The sequence below is a fragment of the Neoarius graeffei genome, chromosome 3 (assembly GCF_027579695.1).
Source record: "Neoarius graeffei isolate fNeoGra1 chromosome 3, fNeoGra1.pri, whole genome shotgun sequence".
NCBI lineage: Eukaryota > Metazoa > Chordata > Actinopteri > Siluriformes > Ariidae > Neoarius > Neoarius graeffei.
This window is the reverse complement of record NC_083571.1, coordinates 28,031,230-28,052,172: the sequence shown is the minus strand read 5'-3', so window position 1 is coordinate 28,052,172 and position 20,943 is coordinate 28,031,230. Positions and strand designations below refer to the sequence as shown.

General features: G+C 42.3%; 1 protein-coding gene across 2 annotated transcripts in view; it reads right to left on the bottom strand.

The window, feature by feature from the left end:
* Positions 1 to 12,411: 12,411 nt before the first annotated feature.
* The window catches only part of LOC132883232 (C-type lectin domain family 4 member M-like), a 32,095-nt gene continuing 23,563 nt past the window's right edge, over positions 12,412 to 20,943 (bottom strand). Inside the window, exons 2-5 of one of the 2 annotated variants that reach the window (XM_060916590.1) lie at positions 15,127 to 15,288; positions 13,098 to 13,222; positions 12,879 to 12,988; positions 12,412 to 12,553 (exon numbers count right to left, since the gene is read on the bottom strand). In XM_060916590.1, the coding sequence (XP_060772573.1) occupies positions 12,412 to 12,553; positions 12,879 to 12,988; positions 13,098 to 13,222; positions 15,127 to 15,288 (539 nt within the window). The remainder of the gene's footprint in view (positions 12,554 to 12,878; positions 12,989 to 13,097; positions 13,223 to 15,126; positions 15,289 to 20,943) is intronic. The other variant, XM_060916591.1, reaches the window with a different exon arrangement.

Below are 20,943 nucleotides of genomic sequence, written 5' to 3'. Positions count from 1 at the left end.
CATCAGAAAACAACTCGATGGGTTACTCACTATTCAGCTGTTCGATTTACCATGGTGGCAGGCACACCCACACAGGACCGAAACAATCAGAAAACAACTTGATGGGTTACTCACGACTCAGCTGTTGGGTTTCCTATGGTGGCAGGCACACACACACAGGACCGAAACCATCAGAAAACAACTCGATGGGTTACTCCCTATTCAGCTGTTCGATTTACCATGGTGGCAGGCACACCCACACAGGACCGAAACAATCAGAAAACAACTTGATGGGTTACTCACGACTCAGCTGTTGGGTTTCCTATTGTGGCAGGCACACACACACAGGACTGAAACCATCAGAAAACAACTCGATGGGTTACTCACTATTCAGCTGTTTGATTTACCATGGTGGCAGGCACACCCACACAGGACCGAAACAATCAGAAAACAACTTGATGGGTTACTCACGACTCAGCTGTTGGGTTTCCTATGGTGGCAGGCACACACACACAGGACCAAAACCGTCAGAAAACAACTCGATGGGTTACTCACTATTCAGCTGTGGGGTTTCCTATGGTGGCAGCCACACACACACACAGGACCGAAACCACCAGAAAACAACTCGATGGGTTACTCACTACTCAACTGTTGGGTTTCCTGGGGTAGCAGGCACACACACACACACACAGGACCGAAACCATCAGAAAACAACTCGATGGGTTACTCACTATTCACCTGTTCGATTTACCATGGTGGCAGGCACACCCACACAGGACCGAATCAATCAGAAAACAACTTGATGGGTTACTCACGACTCAGCTGTTGGGTTTCCTATGGTGGCAGGCACACACACACAGGACCGAAACCATCAGAAAACAACTCGATGGGTTACTCACTACTCAGCTGTTGGGTTCCCCATGGTGGTAGGCACACCCACACAGGACCAAAACCATCAGAAAACAACTTGATGGGTTATTCACGACTCAGATGTTGGGTTTCCTATGGTGGCAGGCACACACACACACAGGACCAAAACCATCAGAAAACAACTCGATGGGTTACTCACTATTCAGCTGTTCGATTTACCATGGTGGCAGGCACACCCACACAGGACCGAAACAATCAGAAAACAACTTGATGGGTTACTCACGACTCAGCTGTTGGGTTTCCTATGGTAGCAGGCACACACACACAGAACTGAAACCATCAGAAAACAACTCGATGGGTTACTCACTATTCACCTGTTCGATTTACCATGGTGGCAGGCACACCCACACAGGACCGAAACAATCAGAAAACAACTTTATGGGTTACTCATGACTCAGCTGTTGGGGTTCCTATGGTGGCAGGCACACACACACAGGACCGAAACCATCAGAAAACAACTCGATGGGTTACTCACTATTCAGCTGTTCGATTTACCATGGTGGCAGGCACACCCACACAGGACCGAAACAATCAGAAAACAACTTGATGGGTTACTCACGACTCAGCTGTTGGGTTTCCTATGGTGGCAGGCACACACACACAGGACCGAAACCATCAGAAAACAACTCGATGGGTTACTCACTATTCAGCTGTTCGATTTACCATGGTGGCAGGCACACCCACACAGGACCGAAACAATCAGAAAACAACTTGATGGGTTACTCACGACTCAGCTGTTGGGTTTCCTATGGTGGCAGGCATACACACACAGGACCAAAACCATCAGAAAACAACTCGATGGGTTACTCACTATTCAGCTGTGGGGTTTCCTATGGTGGCAGGCACATACACACAGGACAGAAACCACCAGAAAACAACTCGATGGGTTACTCACTACTCAACTGTTGGGTTTCCTGGGGTAGCAGGCACACACACACACACACACACACACACACACACACACACACACACACACACACACACAGGACCGAAACCATCAGAAAACAACTCGATGGGTTACTCACTATTCAGCTGTTCGATTTACCATGGTGGCAGGCACACACACACAGGACCGAAACAATCAGAAAACAACTTGATGGGTTACTCACGACTCAGCTGTTGGGTTTCCTATGGTGGCAGGCACACACACACAGGACCGAAACCATCAGAAAACAACTCGATGGGTTACTCACTATTCAGCTGTTCGATTTACCATGGTGGCAGGCACACCCACACAGGACCGAAACAATCAGAAAACAACTTGATGGGTTACTCACGACTCAGCTGTTGGGTTTCCTATGGTGGCAGGCACACACACACAGGACCGAAACCATCAGAAAACAACTCGATGGGTTACTCACTACTCAGCTGTTGGGTTCCCCATGGTGGCAGGCACACCCACACAGGACCAAAACCATCAGAAAACAACTCGATGGGTTACTCACTACTCAGCTGTTGGGTTCCCCATGGTGGCACGTGCACCCACACAGGACCAAAACCATCAGAAAACAACTCGATGGGTTACTCACTACTCAGCTGTTGGGTTCCCCATGGTGGCACGTGCACCCACACAGGACCGAAACAATCAGAAAACAACTTGATGGGTTACTCACGACTCAGCTGTTGGGTTTCCTATGGTGGCAGGCACACACACACAGGACCGAAACCATCAGAAAACAACTCGATGGGTTACTCACTATTCAGCTGTTCGATTTACCATGGTGGCAGGCACACCCACACAGGACCGAAACAATCAGAAAACAACTTGATGGGTTACTCACGACTCAGCTGTTGGGTTTCCTATGGTGGCAGGCACACACACACAGGACCGAAACCATCAGAAAACAACTCGATGGGTTACTCACTATTCAGCTGTTCGATTTACCATGGTGGCAGGCACACCCACACAGGACCGAAACAATCAGAAAACAACTTGATGGGTTACTCACGACTCAGCTGTTGGGTTTCCTATGGTGGCAGGCACACACACACACAGGACTGAAACCATCAGAAAACAACTTGATGGGTTACTCACGACTCAGCTGTTGGGTTCCCCATGGTGGTAGGCACACCCACACAGGACCAAAACCATCAGAAAACAACTTGATGGGTTATTCACGACTCAGCTGTTGGGTTTCCTATGGTGGCAGGCACACACACACAGGACCAAAACCATCAGAAAACAACTCGATGGGTTACTCACTATTCAGCTGTTCGATTTACCATGGTGGCAGGCACACCCACACAGGACCGAAACAATCAGAAAACAACTTGATGGGTTACTCACGACTCAGCTGTTGGGTTTCCTATGGTGGCAGGCACACACACACAGAACCGAAACCATCAGAAAACAACTCGATGGGTTACTCACTATTCACCTGTTCGATTTACCATGGTGGCAGGCACACCCACACAGGACCGAAACAATCAGAAAACAACTTTATGGGTTACTCATGACTCAGCTGTTGGGGTTCCTATGGTGGCAGGCACACACACACAGGACCGAAACCATCAGAAAAAAACTCGATGGGTTACTCACTATTCAGCTGTTCGATTTACCATGGTGGCAGGCACACCCACACAGGACCGAAACAATCAGAAAACAACTTGATGGGTTACTCACGACTCAGCTGTTGGGTTTCCTATGGTGGCAGGCACACACACACAGGACCGAAACCATCAGAAAACAACTCGATGGGTTACTCACTATTCAGCTGTTCGATTTACCATGGTGGCAGGCACACCCACACAGGACCGAAACAATCAGAAAACAACTTGATGGGTTACTCACGACTCAGCTGTTGGGTTTCCTATGGTGGCAGGCACACACACACAGGACCAAAACTGTCAGAAAACAACTCGATGGGTTACTCACTATTCAGCTGTGGGGTTTCCTATGGTGGCAGCCACACACACACAGGACCGAAACCACCAGAAAACAACTCGATGGGTTACTCACTATTCACCTGTTCGATTTACCATGGTGGCAGGCACACCCACACAGGACCGAATCAATCAGAAAACAACTTGATGGGTTACTCACGACTCAGCTGTTGGGTTTCCTATGGTGGCAGGCACACACACACAGGACCGAAACCATCAGAAAACAACTCAATGGGTTACTCACTATTCAGCTGTTCGATTTACCATTGTGGTAGGCACACCCACACAGGACCAAAACCATCAGAAAACAACTTGATGGGTTACTCACGACTCAGCTGTTGGGTTTCCTATGGTGGCAGGCACACACACACAGGACCGAAACCATCAGAAAACAACTCGATGGGTTACTCACTATTCAGCTGTTCGATTTACCATGGTGGCAGGCACACCCACACAGGACCGAAACAATCAGAAAACAACTTGATGGGTTACTCACGACTCAGCTGTTGGGTTTCCTATGGTGGCAGGCACACACACACAGGACCAAAACCATCAGAAAACAACTCGATGGGTTACTCACTATTCAGCTGTGGGGTTTCCTATGGTGGCAGCCACACACACACAGGACCGAAACCACCAGAAAACAACTCGATGGGTTACTCACTACTCAACTGTTGGGTTTCCTGGGGTAGCAGGCACACACACACACACACACACACACACACACACACACAGGACCGAAACCATCAGAAAATAACTTGATGGGTTACTCACGACTCAGCTGTTGGATTTCCTATGGTGGCAGGCACACACACAGGACCGAAACCATCAGAAAACAACTCGATGGGTTACTCACTATTCAGCTGTTCGATTTACCATGGTGGCAGGCACACCCACACAGGACCGAAACCATCAGAAAACAACTCGATGGGTTACTCACTATTCAACTGTTCGATTTACCATGGTTGCAGGCACACCCACACAGGACCGAAACCATCAGAAAACAACTCGATGGGTTACTCACTATTCAACTGTTCGATTTACCATGGTGGCAGGCACACCCACACAGGACCGAAACAATCAGAAAACAACTTGATGGGTTACTCACGACTCAGCTGTTGGGTTTCCTATGGTGGCAGGCACACACACACAGGACCGAAACCATCAGAAAACAACTCGATGGGTTACTCACTATTCAGCTGTTCGATTTACCATGGTGGCAGGCACACCCACACAGGACCGAAACAATCAGAAAACAACTTGATGGGTTTCTCACGACTCAGCTGTTGGGTTTCCTATGGTGGCAGGCACACACACACAGGACCGAAACCATCAGAAAACAACTCGATGGGTTACTCACTATTCAGCTGTTCGATTTACCATGGTGGCAGGCACACCCACACAGGACCGAAACAATCAGAAAACAACTTGATGGGTTACTCACGACTCAGCTGTTGGATTTCCTATGGTGGCAGTCACACCCACACAGGACCGAAACCATCAGAAAACAACTCGATGGGTTACTCACTATTCAACTTTTCGATTTACCATGGTGGCAGGCACACCCACACAGGACCGAAACAATCAGAAAACAACTTGATGGGTTACTCACGACTCAGCTGTTGGGTTTCCTATGGTGGCAGGCACACACACACAGGACCGAAACCATCAGAAAACAACTTGATGGGTTATTCATGACTCAGCTGTTGGGTTCCCCATGGTGGCACGTGCACCCACACAGGACCGAAACCATCAGAAAACAACTTGATGGGTTATTCATGACTCAGCTGTTGTCCAGTAGTGGCAGGCACACACACACAGGACCGAAACCATCAGAAAACAACTCGAAGGGTTACTCACTACTCAGTTGTTGGGTTTCCTGGGGTGGCAACTGGGCAGGCGTGCACACACAGGACCGAAACCATCAGAAAACAACTCGTTAGGTTTCTTTATGTATCTACAGTCTATGCCTATGGGGCTCCACTCGTGTGGGCCAAAGGAGCTCCACTAATATGAAGATTTAAAATTTAATTACAGATAGGAGTGTGGTTCAGTTAAAGGTTAAACTGATTTCCGTGGTGAGTAAATACTAATAGAGCTAGTTTTGGTGTGGGGATGCTCTAAAGCAGCCTGCAAAGCATGTAATCTAGAATGATGAATCCGCTCGACTTGCAGTTGCTGCTGTCTAACAGCTCGTCAGCCGTTTGACACAGAACACGATACATCGGGAGTTTGTCATTTTCTTCTTCGGCACTGTGGCCATCTTAGAAACTCACTGTGCTCGCGAAATAATTTGCTCTCTGACGTCATTTCTGTGGATTGAGCGTGACAGAACCCACCCAGTTTTTTCCACTGCTCGACACCAAAATCATGGGTGATATACTTTCTTATTTTGAACACAGAATGGCAAATTTTGGTGAAAAGTCAGCAAAATATATAAAGTTTTCAAGGTCTTTGGTTGAAAGTTTTACCCTCATGAGCCAAGTTGCAACAGGAGCCAAACCGTGCAGGCAATATACGTAGAGTGCTCCGAGATGATGCTAAAAATAGTAACACTGCGGTCTGCGCGGCCATCTTGGAAGTCACTCGCTCCGGAGCACTCATAGAGTACACATCATAGAGTACACATTCACCAATTCGTTTCCGCGTTAGAGGGCTTAGAAGCTTGGATTTTTTAAGAATTTAGACATCTGAAGTGATGGAGCACTACTGTGAAAGTTTGGATAAGCAGGCACGGGAGTGTTATGCTGAGAAGGTACGTTTCATTGGGAATATAGATCCATACACGGTTAGTGAGAAGGAATGGATAGCTGACCCCAGCTTGTTGCCGCATGTGACATACATCGATCTTGTGAACTATCTAGTGTTTCACCCAAGTCCATTTTGTGAACTAAAGCATGTGTACATAAACATTACTAGGCCTAGATCTTAAATGCCATTTGATGCAACAATGCACTGCAGTAGACATAAGCTACCTAATATGACAAATATATCCATTAATCATTGCTAAAAGTACATAGAAAAGATAATAGTTTGTATCACATTTATTTTAGTAACTATGAAATTCAAGACAATTTAACCTACCTGTCACAAAGTGATCAGAACAAATCCGGATACAGTCAAGTTGTCCTAAATTTGATCGGTTAATGGCAGCCAGCCACTGTCGTCTCCTCCGCTCGCTTTTCTCCTGTGCTGCAATTCCCTGGTTAGTCACGACTTTAGGGAGTCTGTGGAAGCTTTTGCCACCCTTTCCCCCCCGGCTACTACAGCCAACAATGACACACGTATTCGGCATTGTCACCCCTTTTTGCTTCGCTGAACAACAACAATGCACTGACACGGCGACCTTTGACTTCCAATATGGCCGCCGCTGGGTTCGCGCTGACCTCGAAGCACTCTATTAAAGCTAATTTAACGGAGCATGCGCAGTGCGCAGGCATCCTTTTGCCACTTTACCATCAGCTGACCTGTCGCTAGTGTATTGCTGTTTTCTTTCTTTGTCCTTACCATTTGAATTGATCAGTATAACTGGTTTCATAAGCCATGCTCGGCATTAATCACTGTTTGCCATAACTTTATTTTCATGCATTTAACTGTGCTGTGGGGAGAGCAGGGAAAGGCCTAGCAGCATTTTTGGATACCAAATGTTTGTCATGTCTCGTTCAAAATGCTCATTGCCATTTACATCTCTCATCTGTGTTAGCTTTGTCTAATATCAAGAAATGCAAATATACACACAGGCTGTGAAAAATACTCTCATTTATTGGGTAAAACTTTGTGATGACATTTCCGGATTCACTTTACTCACCGCCATTCAAACTCCGGCACTTCCGGGTTTACGTAGGGAACCCGAGGGACTGTACCACTTGGGTCAGATAGAGGGGTTTCGTGGGTGGATAGCGGGTTGAACCATTTTGACAGGGGTGGGATTTATAGCAAAATGTTTTGAAAACAAAAGATACACGATTCATGAAAACACTGACTGGATTCAGGTCAACTTGTCAGATCCCGAAGGATTTCACAGTGATTTCAGAATCAACATCACTATTTAGAATTAAATTCCTACAACTCATCATTTCTATTAATTCATTTTTTACACGTTTTCTTTCTCTTTCAGCTTGTCGCTTTTCTTGTGAAAGATTTCTTCGCCTTTCTCTCACTCTTTCACCACTTCTTTCCTTTTCTTCCTCTCTTTCTCTTCCTGGTTTTGACTTCATCTTTCTCTCCTTGGTTCACTTGTTCTGACATCTTTTTTAAAGTTTGTAAAAATGATTATTATTTTATTGCGCGGTTTCAGTTGTTCTCTGTAGGGATGGATTGGCATGCCGTAGCCATAGTAAATTCCCTTTCACTCTACAGCAGGGGTCTTCAATCCTATCTGCAAAGGGCCGGTGTAGCTGCAGGCTTTCATTACAGCCAAATTGGAGGCTCACTTGATTGTTGACTGGAGACGAGGGTGAAATGATTAAACAAGTGAAATCAGGTGTAGCTCCTGCTTGGTTGGAATGAAAGCCTGCAGCCACACTGGCCCTTTGTGGATAGGATTGAAGACCCCTGCTCTACAGCATTGAACACGCCAATTCCTGCACTCGATGCCATGTTCTATCTCCGCCCATTCTTCAAACTCCCTGTAATGGTATTGGATACAGAGATGATACTGGATACCAAACACAGTGATGTCACAACTGTGCTTTAAACCCGTGGCGGAATCAAAATTCTTTCTCTCTGGTGGAGGGTTTCCAAGCGTGAAAGAGAGACGTCGTTGTATCTGTGCTACAGGAGAACAAAGGACAAAGAACGAGCTATTGATACCGGACCTTTAGCCAAAGTTCAATGTATTTGATCTTTGCATAGTTGCAATAATATCTGAACCGGTTAGTTACTGCAGCCCACGCAGTATTTTAAAGAGGAAAGGTGACCGGATCCCTTTTCCCTTTCGCAACATCGACAAACTACAAATAAGATTCCTTCCAAATCATCGGACGACCGACGGGACATCGAAGATCTTCAGCTGACGAGCTATGAAAGTAAAAGGAACAGAACTGTTTTCTCCCTGGACCTGTGCTCTGCGCTGTCTTCGGATAACAGATGACACACTTTCAGTCGCCAAGCAAGAGCGATCTCAAGTAAGGCTGGCATCTGGGCAATTGTTAGTCTTAGTTGTGGCTAGTTAATGCGAAGAGTGTTGTTTATTTGAATTAATTCATGATTTAAATGTACGCAATTTGATTCACATGAAAGTTGGTCTTAGACCGCGTGTTGTTTGATTTACTTTGTTTATTATCTGTATTTAGTTAGATCGTGCATGCTCTCTCTCTATCTCGCTCTCTTTAACTCCCTCTGTCGCACTACACCCCTTAACATTGGGATTTCAGGAGTAGCTAAGGTTGAGTAGAAGTTTGGCTTTGAGGCCTAGCACAAGGCTCGCGCATTCCATACACACACACTCACTCAATCTCTCTCACACACACACACACACACACACACACACACACACACACACACACACACACACACACACACTCTCCCTCACACACACACCTACTCATACACACACTCTCACACAGACACACATAAACACGTGATTTCCCTATCACATTTTAACATTCACTCGCCCCTATACTGTAACACTGGCATATAGCTCATTACTTCTGATCACCATTAGTGCCTCAGTTATCATCATATACACTACTGATTTTTATTTGTATACGTTGTATCACCATTTATATTGAATTATTCCTTGGCTGCTATTGTTGCTATATCTGATCAGTATTAGTTTGCTAATTCATGTCCGCTATTTCAGTAAATGGTATCTTTGGAATAAACTGTGTCCTGTTTATTGCTACAACATCCACCGAGTGCCAACCTCTGCCAAACAAGTATTCTAATTGCCTTCGCCCATTTGGTTGTTATATGAATGTTATAGATCTAGAGTAAACGTATTACATTAGAGCTACAATACTCACTAAACTATAGCAACATCACTAAGTTATTCCATTGATTTTAATAGTTTAGCTATAAACTATTAGACACTTGAATTAATGATTTATGAATTTATGAGACTGATCACTTTTTACATGAGACTGATTTGATAAGCCTATTGCACCTACATCTCGGTGGAAAAAACAATAAATGTGAAATTATCTGAAGACAAAAATAAGTTATGTAGGTGTGTTCGCGCTTCTAGTTCCCGCCAAAATCAAACAGCCAATCAGAATCGCGAGGGGCATGGATGGACGTACACGGCTGGGATCCCTGTGTGTCCATGAAAAATCAACTCGATGGGTTACCAGATTTTCTGAAGTATGGAGCTCTGCAAGGCCAGCGCGAAAGCTCTGCTACAACAAGAAAAAGACATTCTCCAGCGGGCTAGAAAAATAATCGAAGAACCTGGCTGATGTAACTCCATTCTTGTTTGAAGAAGGAGGTCTGTAAATTGATATAAGGTGAAGAGATTTGTTCCCAGCATTGAGATTGATGTCGAGACACTCCATGGCAGAGTATCGACACGTTGGTTCATTTTCAGTGTTAGTGAGGCCTTTCCGTATTAGAGCTGCAATTCCACCACTAGTTCTGTTTAATCTCGACTGATGAGTAATCACATGAGTAGACAGCGCATTTGAAAAATCAGCAATAGTCCGTTCATCCTGTCCGTCACCATTCAGCCAGATCTCAGTTATAATCATAACATCAATTTGGCAAGAAATTATAAAGTCACAGAAACCGGCTGACTTGTTCTTAATGGAACGGGCATTCCAGAGAGCAAAACAAACTTTAGGACTGTACGAAGTTGGGATGATTTTAGAAATGTTTACATTTATCCTTCTTTAGGTGATTTATCTTGATCCAAAGTAACAGATGTAGTAGATGAATATTAATGTTGCTTTTTGGATTATGCAATATTATAATGCAAGCTTGTAAAGGCCTTGATGATGCAATGTTATCATAATTGTGCGTCATTGATTCTGGGAAAATTTGGATGAAAGGTGGGCAGAAAACATTTTCTGAATTTGAACTTAGATTCAAATTCATAGAACATGGAACAAAACTTTGGTATTTACCATAACCCAATACTGTTATAATGGGCCTTTGCAATGCAGCTGATGAGGCGCGAAACAACTTCCGGTTTATTATTACTTAATAACTCTCTAACCATCATGGGGTCACCCTTTTTTCTTTAAGAAACTATTTTTACATTCAGGTTTGTTTAGGAAATAGTACAGATTCTACACTAATGATGTGTAAGCATGAGTGTAAATGTGCTTTAAGCTCATCAATCTGCTGTAAAATTCATTGTCACATTGCACTGTGAAGACAGTTACAGTATAAATTACTCAATGTTACATGCATCCTCTTTTTGGCTTTCTCTTTGTCCTCTTTTTTGTTTTATAATTCATGATACATGGTGTAAACAGTGAAATAAGATAACAGAATAAAGTGTCGATGCACCACTATTCATTCGTCTCTGGTTCCTGTAGCTGCCTTTTACCTATGAAACAAGATTGTAAAGCATTATAGTAGAACAATATAATGAATGATTTATATATTCAGTAGGATTCATTAGGGCTGTGGGCTTCCCCAGTGTACTGACATTAACCAACATTAATGGAATTTCTTGCCTTCCTAATGCATTTGAGACCAAAACAGTAAATAATAAAAATGATACAGTAAACAGCCATATTCCACACCTGTAGTCATTCATATTATGTCAAGAACTGCTCAACTAAGTCAAGAAAAACAAGTCTGGCATTACTTTAAGACATGAAGTGACTTTTAATTCATAAAAATAGAGAAAAAAAAACATTGAATTAGAAGTTGTGTTCAGACTTTTGATTGATACTGTACTTATTCATTGATACTTCAGTTGCACACACAATGACTTTATATCACATTCATAAACAAACAACAAAAAAAAAAACCCTTTCCATTTATCATGACAGAACGAAAGAGCACAACCTTTCAACAGGAGAGCCTGTGGTCCAAACTGTTGCCATGGCAATTGTTGGAATCAATCAGTGATTCCTGATACTATCATCAGTCGCCCCAAGCCTATTTTGTTTCTTGTGTTTCTTGCTTTCTGCATGACAAAGTTATTGGTTTTGACCCTTGTCTGTGCTCATAGATTACTCTGGTTTCTTGCTGCCCGCCTGTGCTATGACCCCACTAAAAAAAAAAAAAAATCGACACTGGGAGCACTACTTGTGAACATCACTTGCAGATATCCTTATTAATGTTATTCTGGTAATTGTGGTTGAATTTAAACTTAATTTGCAAACTATTACATTTGAGCTAAGGAGAAAAGGGTGGATTAAAAAAAAGCAGGCAATTTCTTGAAAACAAATGATTATAAATGCAATATAGAACACAAAATTTTCACAACACAAAGTCTTCGTGGTCACACCCGTAGTTTTACATTATAGAATATAAGAATTTTACTGAGAATATAAGAATGTTCTGAGGCTAATATAGTTATAACTATATTTCTACATTTCCAGAATTGTGTAAAGCTGCTTTCTGTCTATTGTTTTAAGCATTGATTATAAAATGAACTCAATCGCTCCATAAATTCAGCTTGATTTGTGAATATTTTACTGGACTGTTCCCTCATTACGAAAAAAACTAAACAAAACTTTTCTCACAGATCCATAATTGATTTCTTGAGCATGGCAAGTCATTCCACCCTTTCCTATCTGAACTATTGAAATTCTCAGCGCAGTCCTCATCACCATTATTATTATTTGGTTCCCCATCAGACCAGTACCTGAAAAGCAGAGAAATACATAGAAACAGATCAGTGTTCAGTTACCTTCAGTTCCACACATTTAAGTAAATCAACTGAGTAACCCATGTTTACTGAGATTCTTAACGATCACAGCAGTAATAGTTATTGTTGTGATGAGAATATAAAAGGGAATTATATTATCTTAGCATTTAGTTTAACGTAGTATCAAATTGTCAATCAGCAGACGCAAACGCTTTGTCATGTTATGACTGTGATTAAATGCAGTAGATGGCCTCATAGTAGTAGCACTCTGCAAAATGGGAAGATATTTTGGAATATATACAGATAAATACAAGTCTCTTACACAGTGGTCAGTGGTGTACCATCCACCCATTTCCACTCTCCCTCTGTGTCTCTGTCACTCAGACCAATCCAAGCGTTTCTGCTGCTGCCCACCAAGTTCAGGATAAACTCCTGTGATGGAGAGAACAATATCAAAGTATTTCTCTACATGTGATCTGCTATATTTATAATAGCACAATATGAATACAGATACTGTTCTCATTTGTATTCTCTCTCTCACCTGTTCCTCTCCGCTCTTTATGATCACCAGGTCTGCTCCTCGCTCTCTGCAATCCTGTCTGCTCTCAGTCCAGTTCTTCTTTATTTGCGAGATGTAGTAAAAACTGGAACTGAAATAAGTCCATCCTGGACCCAGACCATTTTAATGAAAAAAGGGAGAATAATTCTCAAAATTATTTAAGCTTCGATATTGATGACACTGTACATTGTACTGCTCTCAGTACATATTTTCACCTCAGTAGAGATGTAGTCAATACTGTAGTTGAAATATCTCACTTTGAAACATTAAACTGACCACAGAAAAATACATTTAAGGCTGTGTTCAGAGTTGGGTCACATTTTAATACAGAAATTGTGCATGTCAGTATTCAGACCTTAGATGTACAGAAACTACAGACTCAGGCACTATTTAGAAGTTACAGGTGAGTTGCATCTGTGAGGTTCAGTAAAAAGGGAGTAAATTTAAACAAAAAAAAAAATCAGTAAAATTTTAAAGTGTTTCATAGATTTTAGCTTGAAGTAGACTTTAAGCTTGTCCAGATTGTCAATGAGAACAGCGAGAAACACGGACAGAAAGTTGGAGGTAATAGTTTGAGCATTAGGACTAAAAAAAAAAACCCTGAGAATTCACTTTTAATTCGTCGAGGGACTAGGCGGGGCAGGAAATGAACAGGTGAGGCAAAAAGCACATGAAAACAAAGGCTGTCAAAACAAACACAAAACACAGAAAACAGTGGCAGCCTCTAGAGGCCAAAACAAACATGACAACAACAGAAAATAATAGCGGCCTCTAGAGGCCAAGATAGTCCAAGTCCTAACAAATTATCTCAGAAGTTGAAATTACAGAAACTGCTGTGGAAAAGGCTGAATGTATTGTTTGCAGGTATCAGACGAGGATGTCAATGATAATCTTTGTGTGGCCCAGGATGTGAGCGAGCAAAGGAAGGACATGTTTCAGGATTTTTACTCTCCTTTATTAATAATGTGTATGATGGCCAAGCTATCAGAGTAAATCAAAATTACATTCCCTGTCCATTCATGCCCTTCGATGAGGGAGGAGATCATTATGGGATAAAGTTCCCACAGGGTGGAAGATTCATTGTGTAAGTGAATAAATTCAACAGGCCATGGAGAAGCAAACCAATGACCTCCTATATATACTGACCAAAGCCAGTGATTGGATGAGCCTCGATGTGGACTTGCAAGTTTTTGGTCTATCAAACCTCATCCTGATAAAAGAAGGAAAAGCCATTCCAGTGTTCGGTAAAAACAGAACTGATGAGGAGACATTGAAGAAGCAGCAAATGAAAGGGTTCACCAGCGATATAATGTGTATTGTGTAGTTAAGGTAGTTCAAAGAAGTTGAAGTTTGGTAAAATGTGGAACGTTAACAAATTCAGACAGGGCAGGAATGATATGGTTGTGCTGACTTGCGGGAGGGAGATGTGGAAGGATATTATTTCTAAACCTATACAGAGAAATTCTGAAGAGATGGAGGGTTGTAAAATTGCTTTGTATAAGAATGCCAAAATTGCTGAAGGCTGAGTCAAGAATCAAGAGGCCAACAGAAGAGGAGAGTAGACAAGGTCAGTGGTGAGAAATGATGAGGAAATCATCCTTTATGTGAAGGATGACAAGTGTGTGATATACGGTACATACATGAAAGAGGATCCAGTATAGAGCTTGACCTAGAGTGTTGGAAAACTCTTGAAGCTTAGAATGAAGAAAATTTGCTTTTCCAATATACTCTGAACAGATACCAGGAAATCAGGGTGAAGTGGTACAATATTGAAAGCTGCCATGAGTTAGCCTTGGCCATCCAGGTTGTGCTCCTACTGTGTTTAATGAGATGAAGAGTGTAATCCACTGTCACTCGCTGAATAAAAATGTAGACCTGGGGACTATGGTTTTCATGGAAACAAACCTTTAAAGACATTACTGCACATAATCGATGTTCTCTGTCTGACTCAGAGCAGTTCATATCCATAGATCTGTTACAACCACTGAGCATATTTAAAACGTATACTCACCTAAATTAGTAATCTGTTTTTGAAATTCGTCTTTCTCTTTAGTCAGGTTGTTGAATTTGATCCACAACACTGTGACGGCAATCAGCAGTAGAACACACAGCAACACCACACACACTGCAGTAAGTCTGTAACATTTCATCCCTGCAGGGTTGATACCTGTAACTAGAGAGAACTTAAGTAATGTAAGTAATCACTTTTTATATTTGTACATCTATTGTTCAGAAGTTAATCTGAGAAGAGTCATGAGGTTACACCATGGTGTAAGTTATAGCTCTTGGTAAAATATATAGATTATATAGTAGTGAACGACAAATATTGCCATCGTTTCGATAATAGGGTAAAAGGAAACACATATTAAACAAATGCACTCCCTAATGCTTTGTGTTTGCGCCCACATACCAGCTTAGACAATGCACTCACTCGCTGGGAGGATGGAAAGGCTCCTTCCACATCTTAAGGGACCCAAGGCTCAGCACTCCCACCACTTGGGAACTTCCATACTGCCTCACCTCACTGGGATGGCTTAAATTCCACTGACTGGCTCATTACACAACATCCTCACAAACCCCATGATTGTGATTAACTTTTATTCTACGATGATCAAATCATGCTGGGTTTCCGAAAACAAACTGTGTAAATGCAACTCAGTTCATTTACACAGAACCAATGTACACATTTAAATCATGTATATTCATTTTATGTTTCTCCCTGTAATTTCATAATGGAGACTAATTTCGGGTTCTACTGGTTGTAGTGATGACATCACGGCCCCAAACGATCGTGGTGAATTAATCTTTGCAATGTATAGCTGATTTCTGAGTTGCCTTTGCAAGTGATGGGCAATAATTTGAAAATTGTATAGCACTGAAAGAAATTACAGATGCATACATCCATAGATGGCGGCACGGTGGTGTAGTGGTTAGCGCTGTCGCCTCACAGCAAGAAGGTCCTGGGTTCGAGCCCCGTGGCCGGCAAGGGCCTTTCTGTGCGGAGTTTGCATGTTCTCCCCGTGTCCGCGTGGGTTTCCTCCGGGTGCTCCGGTTTCCCCCACAGTCCAAAGACATGCAGGTTAGGTTAACTGGTGACTCTAAATTGACCATAGGTGTGAATGTGAGTGTGAATGGTTGTCTGTGTCTATGTGTCAGCCCTGTGATGACCTGGCGACTTGTCCAGGGTGTACCCCGCCTTTCGCCCGTAGTCAGCTGGGATAGGCTCCAGCTTGCCTGCGACCCTGTAGAAGGATAAAGCGGCTAGAGATAATGAGATGAGATACATCCATAGATGATCTTCCCACAAGATTATAATGTACTTGAATTTAATTGGGCATGTGACTACTTTTTTGGATCTTGACAAATGCATGCATTTGAGGAAAGGAGGTTTGGAGTGAGATCTGAATGAGGAAGGCAGAAGCTTCAAGGTCTACTTTTAGCATTTGACTAGCTTTTACTAATACTTACAGTGGTGCTTGAAAGTTTGTGAACCCTTTAGAATTTTCTATATTTCTGCATAAATATGACCTAAAACATAATCAGATTTTCACACAAGTCCGAAAAGTAGATAAAGAGAACCCAGTTAAACAAATGAGACAAAAATATTATACTTGTTCATTTATTTATTGAGGAAAATGATCCAATATTACATATCTGTGAGTGGCAAAAGTATGTGAACCTCTAGGATCAGCCTCTAGGATAATTTGAAGGTGAAATTAGAGTCAGGTGTTTGCAATCAATGGGATGACAATCAGGTGTGAGTGGGCACCCTGTTTTATTTAAAGAACAGGTATCTATCAAAGTCTGATCTTCACAACACATTTGTGGAAGTGTATCATGATACGAACAAAGGAGATTTCTGAGGACCTCAGAAAAAGCATTGTTGATGCTCATCAGGCTGGAAAAGGTTACAAAACCATCTCTAAAGAGTTTGGACTCCACCAATCCACAGTCTGACAGATTGTGTACAAATGGAGGAAATTCAAGACCATTGTTACCCTCCTCAGGAGTGGTCGACCAACAAAAATCACTCCAAGAGTAAGGCGTGTAATAGTCGGCAAGGTCACAAAGGACCCCAGGGTAACTTCTACTGTAAGCAACTGAAGGCCTCTCTCACATTGGCTAATGTTCATGAGTCCACCATCAGGAGAATACTGGACAACAATGGTGTACATGGCAAGGTTGCAAGGAGAAAGCCACTGCTCTCCAAAAAGAACATTGCTGCTCATCTGCAGTTTGCTAAAGATCACGTGGACAAGCCAGAAGGCTATTGGAAAAATGTTTTGGGGACGGATGAAACCAAAATAGAACTTTTTGGTTTTAATGAGAAGCGTTATGTTTGGAGAAAGGAAAACACTGCATTCCAGCATAAGAACCTTCCCATCTTTACCAACTTTCCCATCTCTGAAACATGGTGGTGGTAGTATCATGGTTTGGGCCTGTTTTGCTGCATCTGGGCCAGGACAGCTTGCCATCATTGATGGAACAATGAATTCTGACTTATACCAGCGAATTCTAAAGGAAAATGTCAGGACATCTGTCCATGAATTGAATCTCAAGAGAAGGTGGGTCGTGCAGCAAGACAACGACCCGAAGCACACAAGTCGTTCTACCAAAGAATGATTAAAGAAGAATAAAGTTAATGTTTTGGAATGGCCATGTCAAAGTCCTGACCTTAATCCAATGGAAATGTTGTGGAAGGGGGCAGCATGGTGGTGTAGTGGTTAGCGCTGTCGCCTCACAACAAGAAGGTCCGGGTTCGAGCCCCATGGCCGGCGAGGGCCTTTCTGTGCGGAGTTCGCATGTTCTCCCCGTGCCCGCATGGGTTTCTTCTGGGTGCTCCGGTTTCCCCCACAGTCCAAAGACATGCAGGTTAGGTTAACTGGTGACTCTAAATTGACTGTAGGTGTGAGTGTGAATGGTTGTCTGTGTCTATGTTTCAGCCCTGTGATGACCTGGCGACTTGTCCAGGGTGTATCCCGCCTTTCGCCCGTAGTCAGCTAGGATAGGCTCCAGCTTACCTGCGACCCTGTAGAACAGGATAAAGTGGCTAGAGATAATGAGATGAGATGTTGTGGAAGGACCTGAAGCAAGCAGTTCATATGAGGAAACCCACCAACATCCCAGAGTTGAAGCTGTTCTGCACGGAGGAACGGGCTAAAATTCCTCCAAGCCGGTGTGCAGGACTGATCAGCAGTTTCTGGAAACATTTACTTGCATTTATTGCTGCACAAGGGGGTCACACCAGATACTGAAAGCAAAGGTTCACATACTTTTGCCACTCACAGGTATGTAATCTCATCTCATCTCATTATCTCTAGCCGCTTTATCCTTCTACAGGGTCGCAGGCAAGCTGGAGCCTATCCCAGCTGACTACGGGTGAAAGGCGGGGTACACCCTGGACAAGTCGCCAGGTCATCACAGGGCTGACACATAGACACAGACAACCATTCACACTCACATTCACACCTACGGTCAATTTAGAGTCACCAGTTAACCTAACCTGCATGTCTTTGGACTGTGGGGGAAACCGGAGCACCCGGAGGAAACCCACGCGGACACGGGGAGAACATGCAAACTCCGCACAGAAAGGCCCTCGCCAGCCCCGGGGCTCGAACCCAGGACCTTCTTGCTGTGAGGCGACAGCGCTAACCACTACACCACCGTGCCGCCCCCAGGTATGTAATATTAGATAATTTTCCTCAATAAATAAATGACCAAGTATAATATTTTTGTCTCATTTGTTTAACTGGGTTCTCTTTATCTACTTTTAGGACTTGTGTGAAAATCTGATGGTGTTTTAGGTCATATTTATGCAGAAAGACAGAAAATTCTAAAGCGTTCACAAACTTTCAAGCACCACTGTTTGTCCAAACCTCCTTTCCTGTACATGTATGTTTATCAGGGCTATGCAGTTTCCAAATTATTGCTCATCACCTGAGAAGAAGACTCAGAAATCTGCAACTGTACTGTCATGGATACTCATGATACTGCCCAGACATACTGTGTTTTGAGAAGAAATGAAATATTTTACAAAAATAGATGAAGGTAAATATAAATAAGTCCGCACCCATAGCACCAACTAGTCAGGTAGACAGATTAACTTCCATTAATGCACTGCGTACCTGCTTCTCCATTTCTGTAGATCTCTGATTTCATAGCAGAGACTAATTTAAGGATGTAATGATTGAACTGATGATATCACAATCCCAAACAAGAGTTTTTATAGCCAAACAGATAACACTGTCACCCCTGAAATCACTCTTATACCGGGTCGGTTGTTCTTAATCTCGTACAGTATGGTGTCAACCTGGCAACCCTACTGCTGCCATGTTTACCCAGTGAAGTACATCATAGATTTACATAGAAGACTAGATTCCTCACTGCGTATTCCAGCATGTCCGCACAGGGCGGCCATCTTACCACAGACAAGGGGTATGAAGACTTACGCAAGCACAGCACAGCCCAGCACTCACATTATGATTTACAGGAAATCAAAGTACTGACTTTGATGACAAGATGATGTGTGTGTCTGTTTTAATTGTAGATGTTTATATCAGTATGTTTAGTTTTATTTTAACTGCACATTGGAGGCTAGTCAAATGAAATTTCAATCTTCTGTGCTAACATATATTGACTTTGACATGATAATCAGCTTTTAATGTTCTTTTTGTAAATGTAAAGATATCTTTTTATCCTTGGAAGTATAACCACATGTGATTAATTAAATGCTTTTTTTGTCACAAACTACCATGAGTCGCTGTCACTGTTTTATACTATTACTTACTCGGGCAGTGCATTTGTTATTATGCTATGATGTGAGTTTACATTTGTTATTATGCTATGATGTGAGTGCATTAGGTTTTTGAGGTGGATGAAGTATTTCTGAAGTTTCAGAAGTGAGTAAGCTGTTTATTTAACTTTAGCTTCCCCTACGGCCCTATCACATGTAAAAATATTTTCACTAAAAATTGGAAATAAATTGTATGGTTATTTGTCCTAAGGCTGCAGTTATCCATAAGTATGCAGTGTTAGACTTCTCACAGCATAGGAATTTCAGCATGCCAAGCTATGCGTATTTTTTTAAAACATAAAATGATTATTCATCATTAATATCATAAATACATACTTCCGTTTTTTTTTTTTTATATAACAAACCAAACCGTTTGAATATCGATTGAAATTTGAGGAAGTTACGGTCATCTGAAAAGTACATATCTCTACCAACACAATGTAATGGGTAAGCCAGCTGTCTGAGGTAAGATGGCCGCCATGTGCGGACGTTCGACTTCGTTGACGGGCAACGGAGATGAGGCATCTAGTCTTCTATGTAAATCTATGAAGTACATTCTGAAGGGGTGTGGTGAATTAGCATATGGACAAACAGCTATATTGATATTTAGAGCTGATATTTGCATTTGCATATAAAACTTACATTATGAAGTTACATATTAACACAGTATTTGCAGTGACAAATCATGAATAATTTTGAAATTATTTTATATGGAAAAATAATGTGAGGAAAGGGAGTCCTGGTTATTTTTTTTATGAATTTGTGTCTTAATGTATGAAAATTGTGGGAAATGATTAAAAGAAACGACACCCCCAAAAATATTACAGTTTTTTTCAATTGCTTACACACAAAACCTTAATATATTACACTATTTCTAAACTCTGTCACTCAAACTTCACAACTCCACCTCAAATCAGCAAAACCATAAACTGATTCTCAACCTTGACACAGTTTTCAATTTAGTTTTCAATTTAGCTATTCACTTTCTGCAAATCAATACACACAACCTAACACATGAAAATCTAACAGGAAGTA